Here is a 25,292-nt window from a genome sequence, read left to right on the forward strand (position 1 = left end):
TAGTGATCAGTATGACAAGATGCTCCAAATAAGCTGAATTTATTGCTCTTATTGAAGGTGGTAGAAAATTGATGAAAGCTTTAAGGTGCTGATTTTTGCATTTAAACAGACAGTTTGTAAAGATAAATTAAGTTGCCTGTGTGTTTAGTTGATTAAGGATGTAACTAATGAATCAATAAGGGTGTGAGTATGTTAAATGACATAAAAATTACATAAAGGGAGTTTGTGTATGTGTGATACAGGACATTTTATATTTAGGCAATTTAGCTGCATGGAAAAGGGTTTAAGAGACATTAGAAGTAGAAAAAACACAAGTAAAAATTGGCTTGACAAAAAGGCAGAAAGTTTACAACATATATTTCTTGCAATTATATTAACACTATTCTTGTCAGAAGTTTTTTATTATTGATAACTAAAAGAAATCATAAATCCATTCACTAAAGATTAATCCCAGTTCAGCACACAACACAGTAATAAAGTAGTCCAATTAATTGTGACACCTGGTGTTAAACTGATAATATGTACCAAATAAAGCCAATCTGACACTGTGTTTATTTCCTGCTTTTAATAATTTCCTTTTTGGGCATTATGAAAACAAGGACCAAATTCAGTGTTGAAATCACAGTCACAATTGATGCCTTTTAAAGGAATTATTATTTACGTAAGACACTCTTTGTGACAAGCAGTGATGACTAGTAAGATCATACAGGAAACACAATAAGTTGTGAAGACTTCTGTATTGTGTTTTAGTAAGAGACTGTGCAACAGTTTAATTCGTAGCTTTTCATGCGTCATCTCCTGCGTTGTTTAAGAGTACTTGAAATGCTTTAATCTTTATGTACTTGTGACCAAAATGTTAAAGCATAGTTAAATATATATAGTATAAACACTGTCATAATTGTATGTGTCAAATCTTCATACAGCAAGCATGTGTCTTACGTATTAATTGGATGTTATTTTCAGAATTTCAATATATATTATCATTATACTTTAAATAATAATATATTCAGATCTTCTAATGAAGTGGGTATGTAAAATATATATTAATGTACATGTAGCAATGATTGGATAGTAAAATTATTCATAATTCAATTATAAGTCATGTAGTGGGATTACGTGGAAATAAAAACTGGTACAGAATTATCTTAATATTTTAATGATATTAACAATCCGTAACTTTGTTTTTCAAATAATCCAACCAAAACAAAATGCTAAAAAAAAAACTTGACTAATTTTTCTGCAGCTTTAACTTGATACTACATGTACGTACATTAATTTCAAATCAATAAAACAATGAACTATTCTTACTAAAGATGAATGATATGTGATTAAAATGCACAACATTTCCTGAAAAGTGGAGAATGTAACATAATTCCTTCACTGAAGGTCACCAGGAAATACTAGTGATGCAATTTGTAGGCGTCAAATGCAATAGGAATATTAATGGAATTGAAAACAACAGTGAAAATGTCATAGATTTAGATGTAATACTTCATGGAAATATTCCCACAGGCGACACATTATTATGATTGAAAGCAATTCATAATCCAGTATATAATAATACACACTTTTGTATGGCTTATTTATAGCTATCATACTTTTAAAGGTCTCAAATGTTCCTGGGATCATGAAATAATATTGATTTATTATAATGTGAATTTTATTGATTTTTACTTTAGCCCCTTGAAACGCATGTTGAGGATAATATAAAAACAAGGGCATGTACTCTGCCTAAGTGGAGGAATTGTAATAGTTAATGGTATTTGGTTCCTCATAATATAATAATTTTCCATTAAAGTTGAGACTGATATATAATTATTGAACTGAAATATACTAAAATAATATGGATATGAAATTTACTAAGGAAGTAAACTGTGTTTTACCTTTAATACTGGTTTCTATGTGATGTACTACGAAGATTGTGACAATAAAGGCATAATTAAGTCAACAACTCGGACCGTATAACAATGTGACTTATACTGACTCACAGCACTTGAGTGTTCCCATACAAGTGTTCATGGAAAATTTGACGTACTTTTGCAACAAGTGGCAACATATACATTTAATGTCTAGATTGTGATCTTGAATGAAATGTTGCTTAGTGTTCCTGGTTGGTGAATTTTTTTATCATTGAGATTTTGGTAGCAACATTGGACATAAATTGTAAATGCTTGTAACGACATGGAGCACAAAGCGTAGATATCATAAGCGTCATTGGAAATAAATTGTGAGGCAGTGTTGTCAAAGAGGATGAAGGAACATTGTGGTTTGATATTGGACCACAGTATGTCAGAGCTGGCCACGTCTAGATCTGGTGATGTCACGATTTCCACCGTGTTTGAGGTATGTATGGAGAGACATACCTTGCTTATAGTATTATAAACATAGTTGTTCAGTGATATATTAGTGTGAGAAACATGTGTAAAAATAAAGCATCACAGTAAGTACTAGAGAAAGTTTGCACTTTTATAACAAAATAGTGAAAGACTGGACTTATGAATAGAGTTTATTTATCAGTTTAATATTTATTTCTATTTCCTGCATAAAGAGAAAACATTGCTCTGGCTATTCCAGTTATGGATAAACAAGTTTGAAGACAAGAACAAAATAGTCCAATTTTCCCCAGCGACCACCTTTGAATAGCAACACCCTGTCCATAGCGACCAAATCAATTTTCTCCCAAACGATTTCACAATACATTTTACCTACAAATAACAACCACCTGCAAACGACAACCAGTGACCGCCATTTTACATTCCAAACAGTCCATTTTGATTGGTAACAATTGCCACTTCAATCATAACAATCAACGATTTCACAATTTTCAATAAAATAATATGACAGCCATGATATTAATACATTTTTATTCCCCGCCATACGCGGAGGGATATTGTTTTGGCGTTGTCCGTCCGTCCATCTTTCCGTCCGTCCAGAGCCATATCTTGGAATTGCTTTGGCAGATTTCATTGAAACTCGGTATGAGTATATATATTGATAAGAGGATGATGCAGGCCAAATGGCATTGTACACCATCTGTTAATAACGGAGTTATGGCCCTTTGTATCTTGAAAAAAATGCTTTTTTGAGTGTCAAATATAACACTTTTGTGTCCAGAAGCATATTGGCGGGGGATATCAATTCACCAAAATTGCTTGTTTAAATTTCTCGTTGATGAGACGTGCATAGATTATAGAGTAGTAAATTGTCAGTTAATAAATATGGCATCCAGCCTCAAGTTCTTAATGTCAGAAGAACGTGTTAAGGTGATTAGTATGTTAGGCAAATACACAGTTGTAGAAGAGTGGCTAGTGATGTTGGTGTAGGCAAAACTCAAATCCAGAACATTCTACAGCGTGAACATTAACATTACATTAAATCTAAAATCAAACGCCCTAAAGCGTCAGTCGAAAAACGCCTCACTGAATGAGTAAGTGCATAAGTTGTTTATGGACGCTATTGCAAGTAAAAAATATATAAACAAAACTTCATTCTTTCATTACATTATACATGCATAAGAAATCAAACATTTTAACAATTGAGCACATGCATATATAGGGTACCTGTTAAAAGCTTGTTAGCATATTTTACAAAGTTTCAATCGATCCTGCGAATCAAGACCACCTGTGAACAAGGACCACAACAATCACATCCTTGTGTGCTCTTTTTAGGTTGGTGAGACTGTTATAAATAATTTTGTAAAACCTGCATAATTGTGAACATTAAAATGAAGCTTTTTTCTGTCACAAGTTCTTTTCAGCTGTCCCTCAATCTCAGTGGGGTGTTGAGACATAAGAAACAACCTTAACTCTTTCATTGCTGGAACCGAATTTTGAAGACCTTTGCAAACAGTTTGGATCCAGATGAGAAGCCACAGAACGTGTCAGGATCCAAACTGTTTGCTATTCTTATAGTATTCTTTGAAAAAAATCGAAGAAAATGCTTATTTTAGAAATTCAGCAGAAGACATTTTAGCAGACAACAAATTTCCCAGCATGCAAAGGGTTAATTAAATTGCAACATCATATAATACAACCATCAGAGACATTCATCAGAAACATTCATTTGCAGCATAAAAGGACTTTTTAATCTGCCTTATTGAATATCTCCTTGAAAGTGACAGTTCATGTGAGTAATAGTTTGAAGTGCATAGCATTTCTAAGTGAATTAATCTCACTATTGTTGTTTTACCTTGATTTTCAAAATGTTTAATTTAGCAGCTATTTACTTGAAATATTTTGGAACAAAAAGTATGGTGGAGTTGTAAAAGACCATTCCATTGCTTAACAACATGTACATCTAATTCCATATTTCCTTTTATGGGTGATATTGTTTTACATTTATGGTACTGTAAGGAAGATAACTCTTACCTGTCTAAATTTGACTTAAGTATCCAATTTATCTCCCTTAACCTCTTGGTCCATGCTTATCTGCATTGAAAAACAACTGTGCACTACTAAAGAATTGAGAAAGTTGGTAATTTTGGTAGGACTGTTAATGCAGCATGAATTATGAGTGTTCAATATTTGTATGAATGGGACATTTATGTCAACATTTAATTGCAATATGCTTAGGTAATTTTTGTTAAAAATCAGTTTATGTATTTGGGGTTTTGGGAGATTTTCTAGGTGGATGGAAGGATGTGAATACAATATTTTATGTTGGTATTGTCTTTTCTTTTCCATATCTCTGCTATGATAATCTTAGCTTTTAAAATATACAATGAGTAAAGGTATTAAAGGTTAAATTAATTTTGATAAACGCCAAAGACAGGGAAACATAAACAATTGAAGTCAAACTCTATGGATGCCAAAATTGCTTTTCTAAAGGTTGGAGCCTAGTATCTATGTACGCCAGTACATCCAAACAAAACAATTAATATCAATAATACTTATTGTTCATTATAATCACACAATTCTGGAACCCATTAATAAAGTGCTACTGTTGTTGGTATAATGGTAATGATTAGTGGATAACGATCATAATAATAATCATCTGAGGTCAGGAGAGGGGAGGGGGCGGGCTAAAAGCTTTACAGTCGGCCTGTCTGATGATCAGGAAAATAATGTGTTTCCCTGAGATGCTCTGAATGTTACAGATCTGCGTAATTCTTTATCATTTGGCAGTGGTTGTTTGTATATTTGGAAATACCTGATGTAGCCCAGCACAGAAGTAGAGAATATTATTAAGTGATTTTCTGTTAAAGCAAAGATCTGTGTGATTTATTGGATGAGTTATTTGTTAATGTTTGTAGTGCTTAAAAGAGTGAGATGTTTAAGAATTTGGTTGCTTTGCATTATTGTGTTAAAGAAGCTGGAATTTGTTTAATACAGTTTACTTTTATGTGAACAGATGGATGAGGTTTGTTTATATATTTTATTGTTATTGTGCCTCATTGAAAATCATTAATTATTATCATTAGTCTCCTGGTAAGTGCATAAAGTGTACAATCAATATGAGACGTGCTCTGTGACAAGGTGGTTTAATGCATGTGCATAAAGTGTCGTCCCCTGTGCAGGCTAATCAGTAACGACACTTTCTGCTTTTATGATATTTTCTGTATAAAGAAAGTCTCTTCTTAGCAAAAATCTAGTTAAGGCGGAAAGTGTCATCCTTGATTAGCCTGTGCAGACTGCACAGGCTAATCTGGGAAGACACTTTACGCACTTGCATTAGACCCCTTTATCAAAGAGCACGACTCATATATGATCGAGCAGTTAACAAAAAATTATTCAAAATAATTAAAATAGTTTTCATCCGATATTCACCAAACTTGGTCAGAAGTTGTGTCTAGACAATATCTAGGTCAAGTTTTAATATGGGTAATGCTGGGTCAAAAACTAGGTCACGGGGTCACTAAGTGCATTTCAAGGATTAAGCATGGTGTCCGCTCTCTAATTGAAGTAGTTTTCATCCGATCTTCACCTAATTTGGTAAGAAGTTGTGTCTAGATGATATGTAGGTCAAGTTCGAATATGGGTCATGCCGGGTCAAAAACAAGGTCACAAGGTTACTTAGTGCATTTCAAGCATTTAGTCAGTGACCGCTCTCTAATTGAAGTAGTTTTCATCAGATCTTCACCTAATTTGGTCAGAAGTTGTGTCTAGATGATATGTAGGTCAAGTTTGAATATGGGTCATGCCGGGTCAAAAACGAGGTCACAAGGTTACTTAGTGCATTTCAAGCATTTAGCCAGTGACCGCTCTCTAATTGAAGTAGTTTTCATCAGATCTTCACCTAATTTGGTCAGAAGTTGTGTCTAGACAATATCGAGGTCAAGTTCAAATATGGGTCATGCTGGGTCAAAAACTAGGTCACGGGGTCACTAAGTGCATTTCAAGGATTAAGCATGGTGTCCGCTCTCTAATTGAAGTAGTTTTCATCCGATCTTCACCTAATTTGGTAAGAAGTTGTGTCTAGATGATATGTAGGTCAAGTTCGAATATGGGTCATGCCGGGTCAAAAACGAGGTTACGAGGTTACTTAGTGCATTTCAAGCATTAAGCCAGTGACCACTCCCTTATTGAAGTAGTTTTCATCAGATCTTCACCTAATTTGGTCAGAAGTTGTGTCTAGACAATATCTAGGTCAAGTTCAAATATGGGTCATGCTGGGTCAAAAACTAGGTCACGGGGTCACTAAGTGCATTTCAAGGATTAAGCATGGTGTCCGATCTCTAATTGAAGTAGTTTTCATCTGATCTTCACCTAATTTGGTAAGAAGTTGTGTCTAGATGATATGTAGGTCAAGTTCGAATATTGGTCATGCTGGGTCAAAAACTAGGTCACGGGGTCACTAAGTGCATTTCAAGGATTAAGCATGGTGTCCGCTCTCTAATTGAAGTAGTTTTCATCCGATCTTCACCTAATTTGGTAAGAAGTTGTGTCTAGATGATATGTAGGTCAAGTTCGAATATGGGTCATGCCGGGTCAAAAACGAGGTCACGATGTCACTAAGTGCATTTCAAGCATTTAGCCAGTGACCGCTCTCTAATTGAAGTAGTTTTCATCAGATCTTCACCTAATTTGGTCAGAAGTTGTGTCTAGACAATATCTAGGTCAAGTTCAAATATGGGTCATGCTGGGTCAAAAACTAGGTCACGGGGTCACTAAGTGCATTTCAAGGATTAAGCATGGTGTCCGCTCTCTAATTGAAGTAGTTTTCATCCGATCTTCACCTTATTTGGTAAGAAGTTGTGTCTAGATGATATGTAGGTCAAGTTCGAATATTGGTCATGCCGGGTCAAAAACGAGGTCACGAGGTTACTTAGTGCATTTCAAGCATTTAGCATGGTGTCCGCTCTCTAATGGAAGTAGTTTTCATCCGATCTTCACCTAATTTGGTCAGAAGTTATGTCTAGATGATATGTAGGTCAAGTTTAAATATGGGTCATGCAGGTTCAAAAACAAGGTCATGAGGTCACTTAGTGCATTTCAAGCATTAAGCATGGTGTCCGCTCTCTAATTGAAGTAGTTTTCATCTGATCTTCACCTTATTTGGTCAGAAGTTGTGTCTAGATGATATGTCATTCAAGTTCAAATATGGGTCATGCCGGGTCAAAACGAGGTCACGATGTCACTTAGTGCATTATAAGCATTTGGCATAGTGTCAGCTCTCTTATTGAAGTAGTTTTCATCTGATATTCACCGAATTTAGTCAGATGTTACGTCTAAATGATATCTAAGTCAAGTTCAAATATGGGTTATGCCGGGTCAATAACTAGGTCTCGAGGTCACTTAGTGCATTTCAAGCATTGAGCATGGTTTCCAAAACCTTCGAACGGGCGTATCTTGTGACAGTTTGGCACTCTTGTTTTAATTAAAGTACACAATAAATATTTCCAGAAGACTGCAATGATTGTAACCAATATAGTCATAATAATCATCTTCAACATCAGCACCATCATTGCATGATCATTATAATCATCAAAAATATTTCTTATAGCTTTATAGTATTTTGAAGTTCTAGTGCAGTCATTATTTGATGTTGGCATTCAAAGCAAAATTCTATGGCATTAACGAGTTTGATGTGTATACATGTAATATTTGAAAAAAACAGAAATTACTTTTTGTACAGTTACAAAGTATTCAATATTTTGTATTGAAATATCATATGTAAACGGGTTGTTTTAATTGTTGAGGTAAACATTTTATAGGGTTACCCCCCGTTCACACATAGACGCCGCTTCTACTACGTTCAAAGCGTGTCCGAAAACGTGACCGATCTTGACAAATGGCAGGAGAAACGTAGTGGAGTCTTCATAAGCCCAGTATGATCGCGGTAGAGTCTTCATGGTTGGATAGCTCTACGCTCTTGCTACGCTTATTTTGAACATGTTCAAAACAAGCATAGCAGGATCGTGGCCAAAAAGAAACAAGAAGAAAAAGAAAAAAAGTCGAAATGAAGACCACAATTTGCCAAATTACTCGATTGAGACTCATATCGGCCTCGATCCACCCGGATCCAAACCTTTTTCAGGTCGTGGCTTGATTGGGATGATCATCGTAAAGTCGCAGCTCTGTGAGAACGGGGGGTTACCAAGCAGGTTTAGCAAGGCAGTTCCAATAATATGCAGACCATGGCCTCTTTCATGGCAGCAATCAGATGCTTCCATTTCAATGTAATAAATTATTAATAACTTGTTTGTAGAACAGATTTCAGAGAGCGAGATCATATTACTTTGACATACAGTATAAGATATAGTTACAGTTTAATTTTTTAGGAAACTCGGAAAACAGTATAATAACCTCAATGTCCCAACGTCCTTGACCTTTTGAATGTGCCGAAATGTTGGCAAAGCAAGTTATTCCCGACCCAAACTTATTCAGAACACAGTTGTGATGTGGTGTTGTTAGTTCATTGGCTTAAGACAATGAACTATAATGCTGTAAATCAGAAAGACATCTTGTGGTCGGTTGCCTGTTTAGCCATGATTTAGCAGGATGTTGGCAGATGAAATAGATAAGATATGTAATATATTAAAGATATTTTTTTCAAAGATTTTTATCTTAAAAAAATTCTAAGACCAATTTAGTGAGTTTGTGTAAGACCATTTTTAGTGAAAAAACATTCTTAGACAATAAAACAAATTCCGCTCATAAAACAAATTCCGCTACTGGCAAAAGCTAGATAACATTTACAAGAGGTAATATGTTTCGCAACAGGTCCTTAAAGTTAGCGTGGCGCAGTGGTAGCACATCTGCTTACGTATCCTGACAACACTGGTTAAAATACTGGCAGTGCTCCATCTAGGCCTAAATTGAAGGGCGTCCTGCCCTGCCCTTTCGAACCTCTGCCCTGCCCTTCCTAAGACCCCCCTGCCCTTAAAAATACCATATTTTTACATATGATAATTAATAAATCTCTTATTACATTGTAATTACTTTAATGCTCTTTGTAGACATTATATTTGAATGGTTTAATAATAATGGGGATAATATATTCTAGCAATTATTTATAACATATAAATTAACATGCATCTTCCTAAGCATTCCAATAATGCCCGCGCGCTCGAAAGTGCCCTTTTCACAAAATACTGCCTGTCGAAAGTGCCCTTTTGACAAAAAGCGCCCCTACCCTTTTCAAATCCTAGCTGGAACACTGTACCAGCGACTTCAGGTTTTTTTGTTCAACTTTTTTCCTTACTATAAAAATTAGTTAAATCTATTAAAAACATTAAAGTTTTTTTTAATTTATCATATTTTATGACATTTGACAAAAATGCCAAAATCTGTTAACAATTCCCTTAAAACGTGAAGGGGGAAAAAGATTTTGAATAAATCATTGTAGTTCCACTTGTTTCATATATGCCATCATTTCAATAAATTCCCATGAATATGTTCCTAACATTTTTTGCACATTTTTTGCATACTTAGTTATGTTATTTTTTTACAAAGTGGATCTCCTCGTAATTTATTTTGAGAGAACATACTTTTTCAATGTTTTTATTAATGGGGTACCTTGCTTAAAATAGTTTTAACAGATAATTGCATACTTAGTTATGTAATTTTTTTTACAAAGTGAATCTTGTCATTATTTATTTTGAGATACAAAACATACTTTTTCAGTTTGTTTATTTATGGAGTATGTTACTTTAAATAGTCTTAACAGACAAATATTGTTTATTGCAGAAGACTTTCTGGATTTTTCAGGGCTTTTTATTTCTTGTGACAGCAAACATTTACCTTGTGATTTTGGGTGGCAAGAGAGGGGGTCAAATAACAGTATTTAGATATTTATTTGTAAATTAAAACAAGAGCATAAATAAACGTCTAGCCAATCAGAAATAACATTTACATCAGGGCATTTACTTGCTCACAAAATACCAAGCTCCCGTGATACATATTTCTGATTTTCCTAGAGGATGGTTTGCAAATATTCACCATTTCTTGTTTTATATATGTGTACTTATTCTAAAAAACAACTTTTTTTCGATAGCCTTGTAGATTTTCATTCAGTCAACTGCTCCTTTAACATTTACTTCAGCAGAAACTTCCCTATATCTTGCCAATAGACTTTCAACGCCGCCGTCAGCGCTCTTGTTTATTATCCATCTGATGTGAGGCAGTTTTGTAGTTAGTGTCATTCAGATGTCGCAGCTGGTCTCTGTTATTGCTTCGATTCAGGTGGCAAGGTTAGAGAATAAATATTTTTGCCACGGTTACCAGCCCTCTTTCTTTCAATCCGCCTCATTCTGGGAAAACCCGGCTTAATGTATGCGCTTAAAGTGTCGTCCCTGATAAGTCTGTGCAGTTTGCAAAGGCAAATCTGGGTCAACACTTTACGCACATGCATTAAGTCCAGTTTTCTTAGCATGCTATCAAATGTTTTCTTGCTGTGTATTTAAGGACAAGGCGGAGAACTTTGTGCAGGCTGCGCTGTTTTGTGCCTCGGAGGAAGGCAACGTGGAGGGCATCAAGAACCTGTCCAACATGGCACAGAAGATTGACCTGCACACCGCCAACAGGGTGAGTGAGGGCAATGGGCTTTGATCTAAGAAAGATCTTGGCCTAGCTGTGGAAAACAGGGGTTAATACATTTGCGCAAAATGTTTTCCCAGATTAGCTTAGGCAGTCTGCATAGGGTAATCATGGCCGACTCTTTCCACCTAGACTGGATTTTTGTTTACAAAGGAGTTTCTTCAACGAAAAAATCAAAAAAGGGGAAAGTGTAGTCACTGATTAGCTTGTGTGGACTGCAAGGTCTAATCTAGGATTAGACTTAACGCTCATGCATTAAGCCCCTTTTTCTCAGAGCAGGGCTCATTTCAATGTTTATGTAGTGTTCAAGGTGAGCTATACTGATCAGACTGGCAGTATGTGTGTTGTGTGTCAACTGTTTACTTGTTACCTCTCTAGAGATAATCTTCAAGAAAATTTGCAAGCAGTTTTATATTCACAATATTTCACTTGGTTCAGATTTGGACAAAAACTAGATTACCAAGTCAAATGTTTGGAAAAAAACTAATTTACACTCTAGATCAGGGATCATATTTTCCGGCAACATCAATCGGTCTGGATTTAACTGGGAAAAATGTGTCCCAAAATTTATATCCGAAATCATGACAAATTACATTAAAATATATACAATTGATTTTGCCATTCATGAAGGTGGTATAATAAATGTACAAGTTTAATTCCCTTAGGCATTTTTTAAACAGTAAATACGAGTTTTCTCAATTGGTTTTATCCTTTGCTATTTCATTGTTGTTTCGTGTGCTGTTTTATCTGACTTTTTTCATCGTTGTCAATATTATTAATCTGTGTGATTTGATACCACGCATCTAAACTTCCGGTCGTGGTTATGCAACAACAAACAATAAAGAACACGAATTATTTCGATTCTAATACGATTTTTACTAAAGCTTTATACAATGTATATTTTTCTTGTGGACTATTTTATGTGAAGTTCCGCCCATAAAATAACTTTTGGCTGTTCTGTCGATCAGATCCGCGACTTTCATTCATTTATTGCCGGATTATTACGCTGGTGGAAAATGTATCGGCATGTTTTGTTAAGTTACAGCACATGCTTTCAGTGTATAAGGTCCGCCCACAGTTATTGCAGAATATCCGATTTTCTTCTTTGTTTATATGAAAGTTTACTGTTTCATGCATGAAATGCACAATTTCTACGAGGAATACATCAAGGTTTTCATCTCCGAAGTTACTGTCAACGATTTTATAGTGGACGAGTACACGTTACAGACCGATTAATTAGTGTGCTAGGTATAAGCCATTGAAATTATCGATTGATATTGACACGGGTTATTCACGCATGACTAATACACAACCGCGCGAATCTTGGCTGCTTGGGGTCATACTCTGATACTAGTCGCCTGACATGCAATAAACTGGTCCTGACCGGTTTAGAGACTGCAGCGAATGGTATATCACACTTAATCGAGATAAGAATGTAAATAGGGTGTGTTTGCAAGTGCACTGTGTAATTGATTTCATGACATGCGAATTTAAGCAAACAGAATAGGACCGACTGTTTGGGACTTTAAATCGGTCATTCATGACCCCAATATGTCTAGGACCGACAAAACCGAAAAAAATATATGATCCCTGCTCTAGATGCTTCATTCATGACGTATTTAGGATTAAATTCAATGTGAATATAGGTCTTGAATAATTTTTGGCCAAGTTGAAAATGTTTCAAATGTTAATAATTACACTCAAGTTGCCTCATAATTTGTGATTTATTAACAATGATATTTAATCTAAATGTAAGCCCAGTTTAAAATTGGGTTATGTGAAAAAAAACTAGGTCACTAAGTCGAATTTCGACAATTGTTCTATCCACTTGTATTCAGGTGAGCACTGTAGGTTCATCATGGCTCTCTTGTTTTAATATATGCTTCATTTGCATTCAGGTGGATGTTTTACTGTAGAAAATATTTTATTTTTACCATGACTTTCGGACACTTGATAACACTGTTTGATAAGAGAACATTGGTAAAAAGTTATGATGGAAAAGATATCAGCATGAGGTCAAATTTGCTTAGAAACTCACTAAAATTTGCGCTTAAATGTGTTACCTATAGGCTTAAGGTGTCAGTCAAACTGGTATTGCATCGTCAACATTTGTCTATTAGCATAAACCATTCAACAAGCATTTGTGAGGATAGAATTGCCACATTTTGGTTACATTTAATATAAAATTGCTTTAACAAATATCATTTTTTATGTTAAGCAAGTATAATTTAATAAATTTACAATCTCTTCATGGATTTGTGCATGTATATTGCCAATGTATTATTTGACAATTTAAGTTCTTTATTTTCTTTGCTTATTTTAAAATTCAGAACATCTTAAAATATTAAATTAAAGAGAAACTAAATAAATTATGATTTAAGTAGTCTGTACACAAGTTTTTAGTTCAGATAAACTTATTATTTTGAGATATTGACATGTTTTTGACAAGCAAATCTCTAGATATTACCTTACTCTGAATAGTCAATGTGTGATTACATTATTTAAAATACCATTATAAAGTTTAGCTGCAGGACATTCAACAGTTTGATGTGAAGTTATGATGTACATGTAATATTATCACCATCAACATCAATATATCAAATTACAGATGTTTTTATTTATTACTTGAACATTTATGTGAACATACTCAAACTTTGACAGTTATTGAATGTAAAATCAATGGACTTATTTTTCTAAGTCATTTTTGGGTTATTTTTTAATTTTATTTTATGGATAAAGATGAATGTTTGATTGTTGAAACTATTTATTTTGACCATGAGTTTCAGACATTCTTGTAAACATTATATTTAATAAGTTAACCCATTCATGCCTAGCGTCCTGAAAAAAGGACATTGCAAACAGCGTAAACCCAGATGAGACGCCGCATAATGCGGCGTCTCATCTGGGTCTACGCTGTTTGCTTAAAGGAATTTCTGTAAGAATTGTTCTAAATATAGAAATAAATATACTAGACATCCCTAATTTTGGAAATAAATTGATCCAACTTTGAAGGATGGGAGAGTCCACTAGGCATAAATGGGTTAATATAATTGTTGATTATTTATAAAGGTTGCATCCAAATGACATTTGACTTAATGTGAGCTCATCCATAATTGAACACTATCCGATGATAATGTTGCCCAAACATTAATAGACTTCATAATTGCAGCAATTCATGGTTTTACAGTTATGCAGTTGTGAGTTTTGAGAGTGCAAGCATGTTATATGATTACAGTAAAGATCAATTGTATTTGAAAAATTAAGCATGGATCCTTGCATTGAAAATAGTAATATGAGGAACACTGGATTTTTTCAAAGATTTTTGTATTTTTAGCATGACTCATAGATAAGTCAAAGCTACTACTTACCCAAATGCCAACGCCAGGATCCTCATAATGCATGGTCAATGTGCAACATCTCAATATCCCTTTGCATGCTGGTAAATTTGTCGTCTGCTAGAATGTTGTCTGCTGAATTTCTAAAATTAGCATTTTCTTCAATTTTTTTTTCAAAGAATACTATCAGAATAGCAAAAAGTTTGGATCCTGATGAGATGCCACGTTCTGTGGCGTCTCATCTGGACCCAAACTGTTTGCAAAGGCCTTAAAATTCAGTTCCAGCACCGAAAGATATATAACTGTTTCTACTACAGGTATTCAATTGGAACTTCACAAATTGAGTAATTGTGTAGTCACTGACCTACATCTTTTTCTCTCGCTTGCAATATAGCTGAATTACCGCCCTTTTAGTATTTAGAAATGTGGTTAAGGAAAACATGAGAAATCTCCATATCACTGTTTCTTCTGCAGATATTCAATTGAAACTGCACACATGTAATAGGGGTTATTTAGTGATGTCAAGTTAAAAAACTCTGATTTGCAATTTAGCAGAATTGTGTCCCTTGTTGTACTTAGAAATTTGGTTTGTTAAATGTGTACCATGTCAGTATCGCTATGCTACAGATGTTGAAATAAAATGTAATATAGTTGTTCATAGGTGTAAATATGAACATTAGCTGCATTACCTATAACTGTGACTGGTTATAAGCAGGATTGTGCCTTCTTTTGTTCGTATAAAAATTCTGTAAAGTTTTCCGTGCTAATTGAAGTGGTCCCTTTAACTGTTACTATGTGAAAATGTAAATGATGCCGTTCTTATGTTCTGAGTGAGTCAATAGCTGCATATTTAAATCTTAATCCTAAATATGTGTATAATATTAAGTTTAAATGCTGTGATCTAGTCAATACATCAGATAAATTTGTATCAAAAAAATGTGATTCATCATGTTATTAAAATGTAAATATACCAGAATTCATATTTTCATATGCCCGTTTAAGAAATTGAGCATATTATGCGATTATCCATGGCTTAGTGCTTAATGATTAAAACAGTTTGAATCTTAACTTCTTGAAACTTGGTGATAGTGATTTTAGGAAGAATATCTGAAGTATTTCTGAATTATGGCCCTTGAATAATTGTAAAGAGGCTAAATAGCTTCTAAAAAAAAGATCTTTTAATCATCAAACTTGATACATGTAAAAGTAATCCTTACTTTTAAACAGGGGTATAAGTTAGACAAGACTGCACTCTTGATGCATACAATTTAAATGTGGAAAACCTTTTAGCTGTATAATTGTTTACAGGGGCAGCTTTTAAGCGTATTGAATTTGCATATATATTTATTTACCAGTACACAATGTCCATGCATTGGCTGTGTCCCAACAAATACTCATTAAATACATATTAACAAAATGTTATCCAAATTAAGAAAGATAAGCATGTTTAGTGTCACAATTGCACAACGACTAAAAGGCAATTTATACTTAACGGACAACAGCCGGTGTGGTGATGTATGTCCAAAAAAATGCAATGACACTTAGTGCTAAGGGCAATATACTGTTCACCACATACTATCACATGCATTAGGTGAACACACGGAACAACTGAGAAGTATAGAGTTTAAAGTGTTGTTGTTGATTGGTTACATAGATAAATTGGTTCTATGCTTATTGTTGTTTGTGGTCTGTGGAATACTGTTCACTGAGCTGGGTGACACAGAGGAATACCTATCACCCTTGTGTCCAATTAGTGTTATAGTGGCAACAATACCTTGAAATTTGACATGGTGTTGGTAGTGATATCTGAAATACTGTTGATGGTGCTGGATTAATCAGATCGAGGAACAAAGATCAGTCAAGTGGTGTCTCATGATCAGTGGTTGTGGACATTGCTTCATTGGTGTTGTGAGCATTGATTTGATACTCAGTGATTTTTGATCAGGCTGAGATCTTCTAATTGAAATCTGCTGGCACCTTGTTGTTCAAGATGCTTAGCAGATGCTGGAGTCTTCCAGGAAATGGATTGAATATTGATTTTCTACACTGCAGTAGTGAAGTAATCTTACTTTGATTTTTTTTTAATGAAACATGTCATTTTCAATTTTTCACTGTGCAGTTTGCTATGATTTTTTTAATGAATTGCTTGATAAATTAGTCGCGTTCCGAGAAAACTGGGCATAATGCATGTGTGTAAAGTGTCATCCAAGATTAGCCAGTGCAGTCCGCCCAGGCAAATCAGGGACGACACTTTCTGCCTAAATTGGATTTTTGCTAAGAAGAGACTTTATTTAAACAAAAAATGTCATAAAAGCGGAAAGTGTTGTCCTTGATTAGCCGGTGCAGATTACACAGACTAATCTGGGATGACACTTTAGGCACATGCATTATTCCCAGTTTTCTCAGAACACAACTCAAATTTAAGGGGATCTGTTAAGTTTTCATTTATTTGAGCCTGGCTCTGGGAAAACAGGCTTTATGCAAGTGCAAAAAGTTTCATCCCAGATTATCCTATACAATCTGCATAAGCTTATCAGGGCTGAAAGGAAGTCTCTATATTAAGCAAAAATCCAGTTTAGTTGGAAAGTGTAATCTCTTTTTAGCATGTGTTGCCTACACAGGCTAATTTGGGACAACAATTTACGCACATGCATTAAGCCCTTTTTTCTAGCCCTGTTTAATGAAGGTAAAACTGACAAATTATATCATGTATGTTATAACTGTAGTATTTAACCAATATTTCAATTTTCAGCATGGGGAGACGGCGGTTCATATGGCAGCTGGTGGGGGTCACACAGAGGTCATACGCTTTCTGCAGTCTAAAGGGGCCGAAATAGGGGCCCTTGATAAGGTACTTGATAAATTTTACAAAATAGTAAAACTATAACCAAGTTATACATTGCCACATCAACTGCAATATATAATATGTATCAAACTGACTCTTGCTTTTTTAGTTAGAATCAAACATTTTTAAATGTTTGGCTAAATAAGTGATCAAGAATTATGATAGCTTTTAATAATACATATTAGACATCTGTGGCCTAAATTTAAGTTTTAATTCCTTTCATTGCTACAAATAAAACTTCTTTATTTGAGAAAATAAATTGTGTAAAAGATGCAAGTCATTTCTATGACCTGCAGTATTATTATAATTTAATTAAATATGACTTATTTAGCCATTACATTTGAACATTTTTGCCTTATGATTTTATTTGTATTCAATTGGTATTTGATAACTATTTGGTAAATTATTTGTCATCATTCTTGACATTACATTAAATCCGTTTGATATTATATGGGTAAGCAAGTGCACAATGTTATTTTATGTTATGTTTTTATGTTAATTTATGTTGATGCCCTTGTTAACACCACATTGCAATCAGCTATGACAATCGATTAACTATTCACATGTTGTGAATAATGACTGCGTCATAAATAATTGACATGTTCACTGATTGAGAGATGTAAAACTGTGATTTATAACTCTAGCTTGCAAGTCTAGTAATTATTCACTTTCGCAAATTTATAAACAATTAAAAGTTTATTTATTTTATGAAGGTGTAAAAGAAAATAGAGTATAAGTGACTGTTAAATGGAGATTAAGTTTATCACACAAGGCTTATAAACCTGATTTTGTTAGACTTTATGCTCTAAATACTGAACACATCTCATTTTAATTTGTATTGATGTCAGAAAAGTGACTTAAATAGACAAAGATTGGTTTGAATCAGAATCTTTGCCTCATTAATGTCATTTCTGATATACTAAACTTGGCTAACGGCTACCTTTTTGTGCTCCTAAATATATCAATAAAGTGTAGTAAAGAAAAATGTTTTTCATCTTGGTGACTGATGCATGTCATTTTTTTTAGAAGAAAACTTATTTTTTTAACAAAAATGCTCAGGACATCTTGCATTTTAGCAGGACACCTAAATATTGTTGATTTGTCATTTATATGCATGTTTACACTACCAGATTTTGCAATGTCAATGTGTTAGGGTAATAAAGTCAGATTTTTTTCTCGATTTGGGAGAAGAGCCTTTGATTGCATTAGCCTTATGCCATTTTGAATGATATCTAGAGAATGCATTGCTCTACAATAATACAAATTGGTATGATGGTTGCCTGGAAGGAAAGGAAGGCCCCATTAATTTTTTCGGTCTTCTGCAATATTAATATATTGCAAGCGTTATAATACAGTTATGGGATAACAATTTCAATTCGGTTCATGAACTATGTGAAATTTTACATGTGAAAGAAAGAATAATCTTTACATACTCTGTTGAACTTAAATAACAAAAACGTTACCCCAAGCTGGATTATTTGTATTACTTATAATTATTAAGTTCTATCATGCCAAATTTAGCATCATGGTGTAGTAATCTCACTTTTTGTAGGAATTGTCATTTTCTAATGCAACAAATAAGAACGGACATCCATCCCTTTAAATTTTATTTACAGTCTGATATGACAATTGGGTTAACCCTTTCCCACTCAGAAGCAAAGTGAAAATGGCTATGTGCAAACAGCATAAAACCAGAACAGCATGCGAGTAACTCGCAGTCTGTCCAGGTTTTATGCTGTTTGCTGCTCATCAGCATCTAAGGGTTGCATGGAAATGAAACCTTTAAACCTTGAATCTAGTAAAAAGGTCTTTAATAAAATTTAACTTTCTAAGGGACTAAACATACGTCAAAATACGTACCTAAGTGGTAAAGGGTTAAGCAATGCCTTCTGTTTTCAGCATGGGGACAGTGCTGTGTACTGGGCTGCCAGGCAGGGCCATGTGGATGTGATATCATACCTACATGAGGAAGGTGTACCTCTCGACACACAGAACAAGGTAACGATAGAAGAATGCTGCTATATTACTGGCCCTTTCCAACACCAGTCCAAGTAGAAGTCAATATTATCTTAAAATGGCTAAAGTTGTGATGGACCTGATTGACAGGTTTTTGTCCGTATTAACAAAATGCATTTTGCTGTGCTCTGTGAAAAAGGGGTTTCTTGCATGTGCGTAAAGTGTCGCATCAGATTAGTCTGTGCAGTCCGCACAGGCTAATCAGGGACAACACTTTTTGCTTTTATGGTATTTTTCGTTTAAAGAAAGTCTCCTGTTATCAAAAATCCAGTTAGGGTGGAAAATATCACCCCTGATTAGCCTGTGCAGACTGCGCTGGCTAATCTGGAATCTGGGACGACACTTTACGCACATGCAGTAAACCCCCTTTTCACAGAGTATGGCCCATGAATAATGTCTATTTTTGAAAATAGCTTGATATGAATGGAATATAAGCTGTGTTACTGTTACTTAATCTCTATGCACTTAGGTCAGAATGTTAATCTTGGCAATATCTAGGCTGAATTTGAATCTGGGTAAATTGTCAAAAAACTAGTAGATCAGGTCAAATCGTAGAAAAACCTTGATTCTCGACAAGCTCTACCACATTAATGACTCTATCTAGATCAAACATGGTCATTATGTTCACCTTGACATTGTCAAGGCCATTTTTGAATCTTTGGGTGTCAAAAACTAGGTTTCTAGGTCAAGTTTTTGACAAATGGTGTCCCCTGACCTGCGGTTAGCACTTCAGGACCTTTTTGTTTACATTTTGGTGGGTAATATGTAAATTATGAGCAGTTTCTGTACATTGTTTTAAAAGTTTGTTATTCTCCTGGGTTGTTGATTTGACAATATTGTGGCCATGTTTCTAGGTTTTCATTAGTGTGAAGTTAATTAACATTAAAAATACAAATAAATCTGTCTTCCCTTATAACTAGTGATTAACATCTTGTGACCTTCAAAATCTATTAATTTTGGTTTTCCCTCTGGTCCTCTGGCAATCATTATTTAACATAGCTAAGAAAAAACAAAGCAGCACATTAAGAATTGCTACACATTTGTTTAATTGCACTCCAAGTTTCAATATTTCAAGTGTGATAATTTTCTGAGAACAAACGGCATCTCCTTTGGACATGACAAAATGGCAAGACACATCACATTTTTCACTAGAAGTGCGTAGGTTGCAGTAACCTTGAGGCCAAATTTTGACCTCATATATATATGTAGAGTGTCTTGTTCATTGTAAGTCTGTCATCTGCCTTTGTAACTATTAATTACCTCTGCCCTTGATGTAAGACAATGGTGAAGGGCTGCTGTTATATAATGTTAATGTTAACATTAAATGTCCATTGAAAACAATAGTATCTTTTCATCCTTTTGTTTTTTTTCTTTCAAGCACATCATGGTTTTGTTTTGTGTCTTGTCATAATTTTACTAAAATCACAATAACATTTAATTAGTTTGGATATAAACTCTCTTTTTAAAATCTTTTTTCTCTCTACCCTTGTAGACATTTACATAGTTTTACTAAGCAATAGTCACATTAACAGATTTCCACTTTCATACACTTCAACACCGTTATTTCGAACACCGATAATCCGAAGTCACCGTTATTTCGTAGTATTTTTCGGGTCCCGATATTGGTTCTTCTTTGTTTAATGTAAAATTTCATTGTTAATCCGAACTTCGTTAAACCGAAGAAATCTTTAATTCGAAGTGATTCAGTCGGTCCCAACACTATAATTCGCACCTTATTAACAATCTTTAATCCGAAGTCAAAACTGCAAAATACTGAGCGTAATTTCACACCTTTGTCGTGGCTCGTCAAAAGCCGATGATTACACCTTTGTCGTCTGCGCGAACGCCGGTGTTCAGAGAGACATCGCGTATTAGTTAAAAAAATGTTAATTAATTGCCGAAAATGTATAAATATGTATGTATGTCTGATAATTTGTGCTATTCATTATATTTTATATGTTCTGTAATAAGACAAAAATAAAAACAAGAAAAATAGTTTTTTTAACGGTCCCGACGACTTCAAAATAACGGTGTTGAAGTGTATTGCAAAATGTTGTTACACCTTAACTGTTAAAGCATTTGAGGCTATAGCTCTGGGAAAATTGGGCTTAATGCATTTGCTTAAAGTGTTGTCCCATATTAGCCTGTGCAGTCTTCACAGACAAATCAGGGGCAACACTTTTTGCTTTTATGGAATTTTTAGGTAAAGAGGTTCCTTTGTTAGCAAAAATCCAGAAAGTGTCTTCTTTAATTAGCCTGTGTGCACTGCACAGGCCTATCTGGGACATCTCTTTACGTGCATGCTTTAAGCCCTGTTTTCCCAGAGCGCGGCTCATTTAATTGTCCTGATGAGACTGCTTCATGCTTATTTCAGTCTGGGGAGACTTCGTTGCATGTTGCCTCGAGGTACGGTCACCTGGCTGTCATAGAATACCTGGTCACTGCAGGGGTAGAACTCAACAACCAGGACAATGTGAGTTTACATATTGATGGAACGTTATCAAATATCTGAAAGATCATTTTTTGACACCATGCCCAATGACAACGAATATTCTTGAGTTAAATTTTTTGTCCCAATCTTAAATAGTATTACAATTCAATCTGGGGCCATATTTACTTATGACTTATGTATAAAGAATAAGCTTGGAACCATTCAAATATATGTTCAGAGTTCAAGTACACACAGGTTACAAATGTTGCTTTTGTAATAAATAAATTGTTATATGAAGAATTGGGTTGTTGTCAAAGAGTATAAAAATCTATGTCCTATTGAACTGAATTATACAAATAGAACATTACAGTTTTAAGAATATTATTTTGTTTTAGACTAAGAGTTAAGAACATTCTTAATTTTAATACTGAATTCTAAGAACTAGCTACTGAAAACGGACCCAGATCTAAACTGTAAAATGCCTTCATTTAGCATTATTGTATGTTGAGAACTGATTCATCCTAACAATTAACCCCGTGTTATTTGACAACAAACACCACTTGTTGTTACTTCCGGTATTCTCCTACATGCAGTAAGGTGAGACAGTCCTGCACTATGCAATCTGTCAGGTGCATGTGTTGGTTCCAGGTGGAGCCTGCCTGGGGATGTTATGTAGTATTATAATCTATGCCTTCATTTGAGCTTCTTTATGGGAAAATGGGGTTAAATGCACGTGCGTAAACGTGTCATCCAAGATTAGCCTGTGCAGTCGTTAGAGGCTAATCAGGGACTACACTTTTATGAAATTTTTCTTTGAAAGTAAGTCACTTCTAAACAAAAATCAAGTGTTTAGTGTAAAGTGTGATCCCTGATAAGCCCGTGCGGACTGCAGAGGCTAATCTTGGCTGACACTTTACACACATGCATTTAATCACGTTTAACTCTTTCAGTGCTGGAACGGAATTTTGAAGGCCTTTGCAAACAGTTTGGACCCAGATGAGACACCACAGAATGTGGCGTCTCTTCAGGATCCAAATTGTTTGCTATTCCGATAGTATTCTTTGAAAAAAATCAAAGAAAATGCTAATTTTAGAAATTCAGCAGACAACATTTTAGCAGACGACATATTTCCCAGCATGCAAAGGGTTAAAGAGTAAAATGCCTTCTTAGCTAGGTGAGACAGCCCTACACTATGCAGCCTGGCACGGGTTCACGCACATACTCCATGTGTTGGTGCGGGGTGGGGCCAGCCTGGGGGTACAGAACAAGGACGGGGACTCTTCACTGCACTGTGCTGCGGCACGGGGCCACCTTGAGTGTGTGAAAATACTCATAGAGGCTGGCATCCCGCTAGATCACAAAGATAAGGTAACTGATAGGAGTTTTAAACAAAGTGGATGACCAAAATTATTAAAACCTTACAATGTTTGTCAGCGTCATAAAAGTAAACATTGTAACGAATTCAACGTTGTCGGCTTGTGTGTTTTTAGTAGTTATATTAAAATACTAAATATGCCCTTCATGAAAGTAAAAATAAATTTTAAGTTAACCTGATTGATTGTTGTTGTGTTAATTGATATTGACATGAAATGGTTGCTGAATACTCGATCATACTCGACTTCTATCACACTGGATTATTCAAATGATCGCCCAACTGCTATGAAAAGATCTTAATTATTCATAGACATTTACATTGATAATTATTTTAAGTGCAGTATAGGGATCACCCACTGTGGTCTGATAATCCCTTTTTTCATTTACTCGTGTTGAATATGATAATGGCCTCAATGTGCATGCTGTATTCTAAACAGTTTGCCTTAAACCTTTCCCACTCAGAAGCAAAGTGAACATGGCTATGTGCAAACAGCATAAAACCAAAACAGCCTGCGAGTAACTCGCAGACTGTTCATGCTGTTTGCTGCTTAACAGTATCTAAGGGTTTGAAATGAAGCCTAAAAAACTTTAATCTGGTAAGAAAGGTCTTTTATTAAATTCAATTTTCTAAAGGACTACAAATGCGTCAAAATACGTATCTAAGTGGTTAGGGTTAAACTTTAGCTCTAAATTAATGCTAAATACTTACCCATTTGTTGTCTTGTTTGTCCCATCGCAATAATGGTTGTGAATTTTTCAATACTGCCTTTGTTATGAGGCAAAGATATCTATAATGCGTCTATCGATGGTTTGGCTAAAAATAAACATAATCATAATGTATATGATATAGAATACACATCAGATTCAGTTTTACTCTAAACACTTTGATGTAGCTACTTGCCTGTTTGCAGGCTGGTTGTACGGCCCTATACCTAGCCTGCAGTCGACGGCACAGCGCTATAGCGCTCATGTTGCTGCATGCTGGATGTAGCATGGACGATTACGTGGAGGTAAGCAGGGGTGATCTGACCATAATAAGTGGTTAAGATATCTTGCTTGTCTTTAAGGGGAGTATTGACAACATGTAAGGTATAATTTAAAAAAATGTTTAATAATTATCTTAATTATGCTTTCTTCACACATGTCATGTTTTTATAAATGCTTTTTGTACAGAAAGAGTTTGTTTGGAACATTATTTTCAGGCGAGGCAAAATAATAAGTGGTAGTGGAATAGTTTTCAATAAAATGCACATAAAAGTATTGCTACACCCCTACACACTTTTGATTATGGTATTGTTTTTTTGTAAAATTGTTTAAAACTTTAATTTGTGCATTCAGGTTACATATTGTTGGTTGCAGGAAGTGGGGGAGTATGTGATACACTGTGCCACACGGGAGGGCCTCACCTCTGTAGTACAAACGATGTGTGCGTACAGCTGCAGGGCGGAGGTGACAACTAAGGTGTGTGGCAGGATGCTATACAAAATGAGTTGCGTTCTGAGAAAACTGGGCTTAATGCATGTGCGTAAAGTGTCGTCCCAGATTAGCCTGTGCAGTCTGCACAGGCTAATCAGGGACGACACTTTCCGCTTTTATGACATTTTTCGTTTAAATGAAGTCTCTTCGAAGCAAAAATCCAATTTTAGTCAGAAAGTGTTGTCCCTGATTAGCCTGTACGGACTGCACATGCATTATGCCCAGTTTTCTCAGAACATGACTCAAATTGGCCTTGTACTGGGAACATTTTGCTCAATGCATGCGTGGTAAGTGTCGTACCTTAACCAGATTTTTTTTCAACCCTTTCCCACTCAGAAGCAAAGTGAAATGGCTAAGTGAAAACAGCGTAAAACCAGAACAGACTGCAAGTTTTATGCTGTTTGCTGCTCATCAGTAACTTAGGGTTGCAAATGAAGTCTTTAAAACTTGAATACAGTAAGAAAGGTTTTTAATTAAATTTAACTTTCTAAGGGACTACAAATAGGTAAAAATACGTATCTAAGTGGTAAAGGGTTAAAAAATGTCATCCTTTGAACCAAAATTCCATTTATTAAGCGGAACGTGTTGTCCCTGATGAATCTGTGCCGACTGCAAAGGCTAATTTGGGATGACATTTTACAGACATGCATTATTTTTATATTAATATTTGTATTTATTTTTATTAATATATAATATTCATTGCCTGAAATTGGTCATTGTGGGAGTATTCGTCATGATAAATGACTGTTCTTAGTTTAGAATGACATTATCAATACTTATCTCTTTAGACTTTAGCTCTTCTTAAACTCATAAAAACTGTCCTCCAATTTTGATTTTTA

General features: G+C 34.9%; 1 protein-coding gene across 2 annotated transcripts in view; it reads left to right on the top strand.

Annotated features, from left to right (window-relative positions):
• LOC127876680 (death-associated protein kinase 1-like) overlaps positions 1 to 25,292 on the top strand; it is a 137,377-nt gene that overhangs the window by 93,861 nt on the left and 18,224 nt on the right. For both annotated transcript variants that reach the window (XM_052422062.1, XM_052422063.1), the window contains 7 exons: positions 10,845 to 10,964; positions 17,064 to 17,162; positions 19,056 to 19,154; positions 21,547 to 21,645; positions 22,774 to 22,971; positions 23,889 to 23,987; positions 24,337 to 24,438. In XM_052422062.1, the coding sequence (XP_052278022.1) occupies positions 10,845 to 10,964; positions 17,064 to 17,162; positions 19,056 to 19,154; positions 21,547 to 21,645; positions 22,774 to 22,971; positions 23,889 to 23,987; positions 24,337 to 24,438 (816 nt within the window). The remainder of the gene's footprint in view (positions 1 to 10,844; positions 10,965 to 17,063; positions 17,163 to 19,055; positions 19,155 to 21,546; positions 21,646 to 22,773; positions 22,972 to 23,888; positions 23,988 to 24,336; positions 24,439 to 25,292) is intronic.

This window comes from Dreissena polymorpha, chromosome 4, assembly GCF_020536995.1.
Source record: "Dreissena polymorpha isolate Duluth1 chromosome 4, UMN_Dpol_1.0, whole genome shotgun sequence".
Classification (NCBI taxonomy): Eukaryota; Metazoa; Mollusca; class Bivalvia; order Myida; family Dreissenidae; genus Dreissena; species Dreissena polymorpha.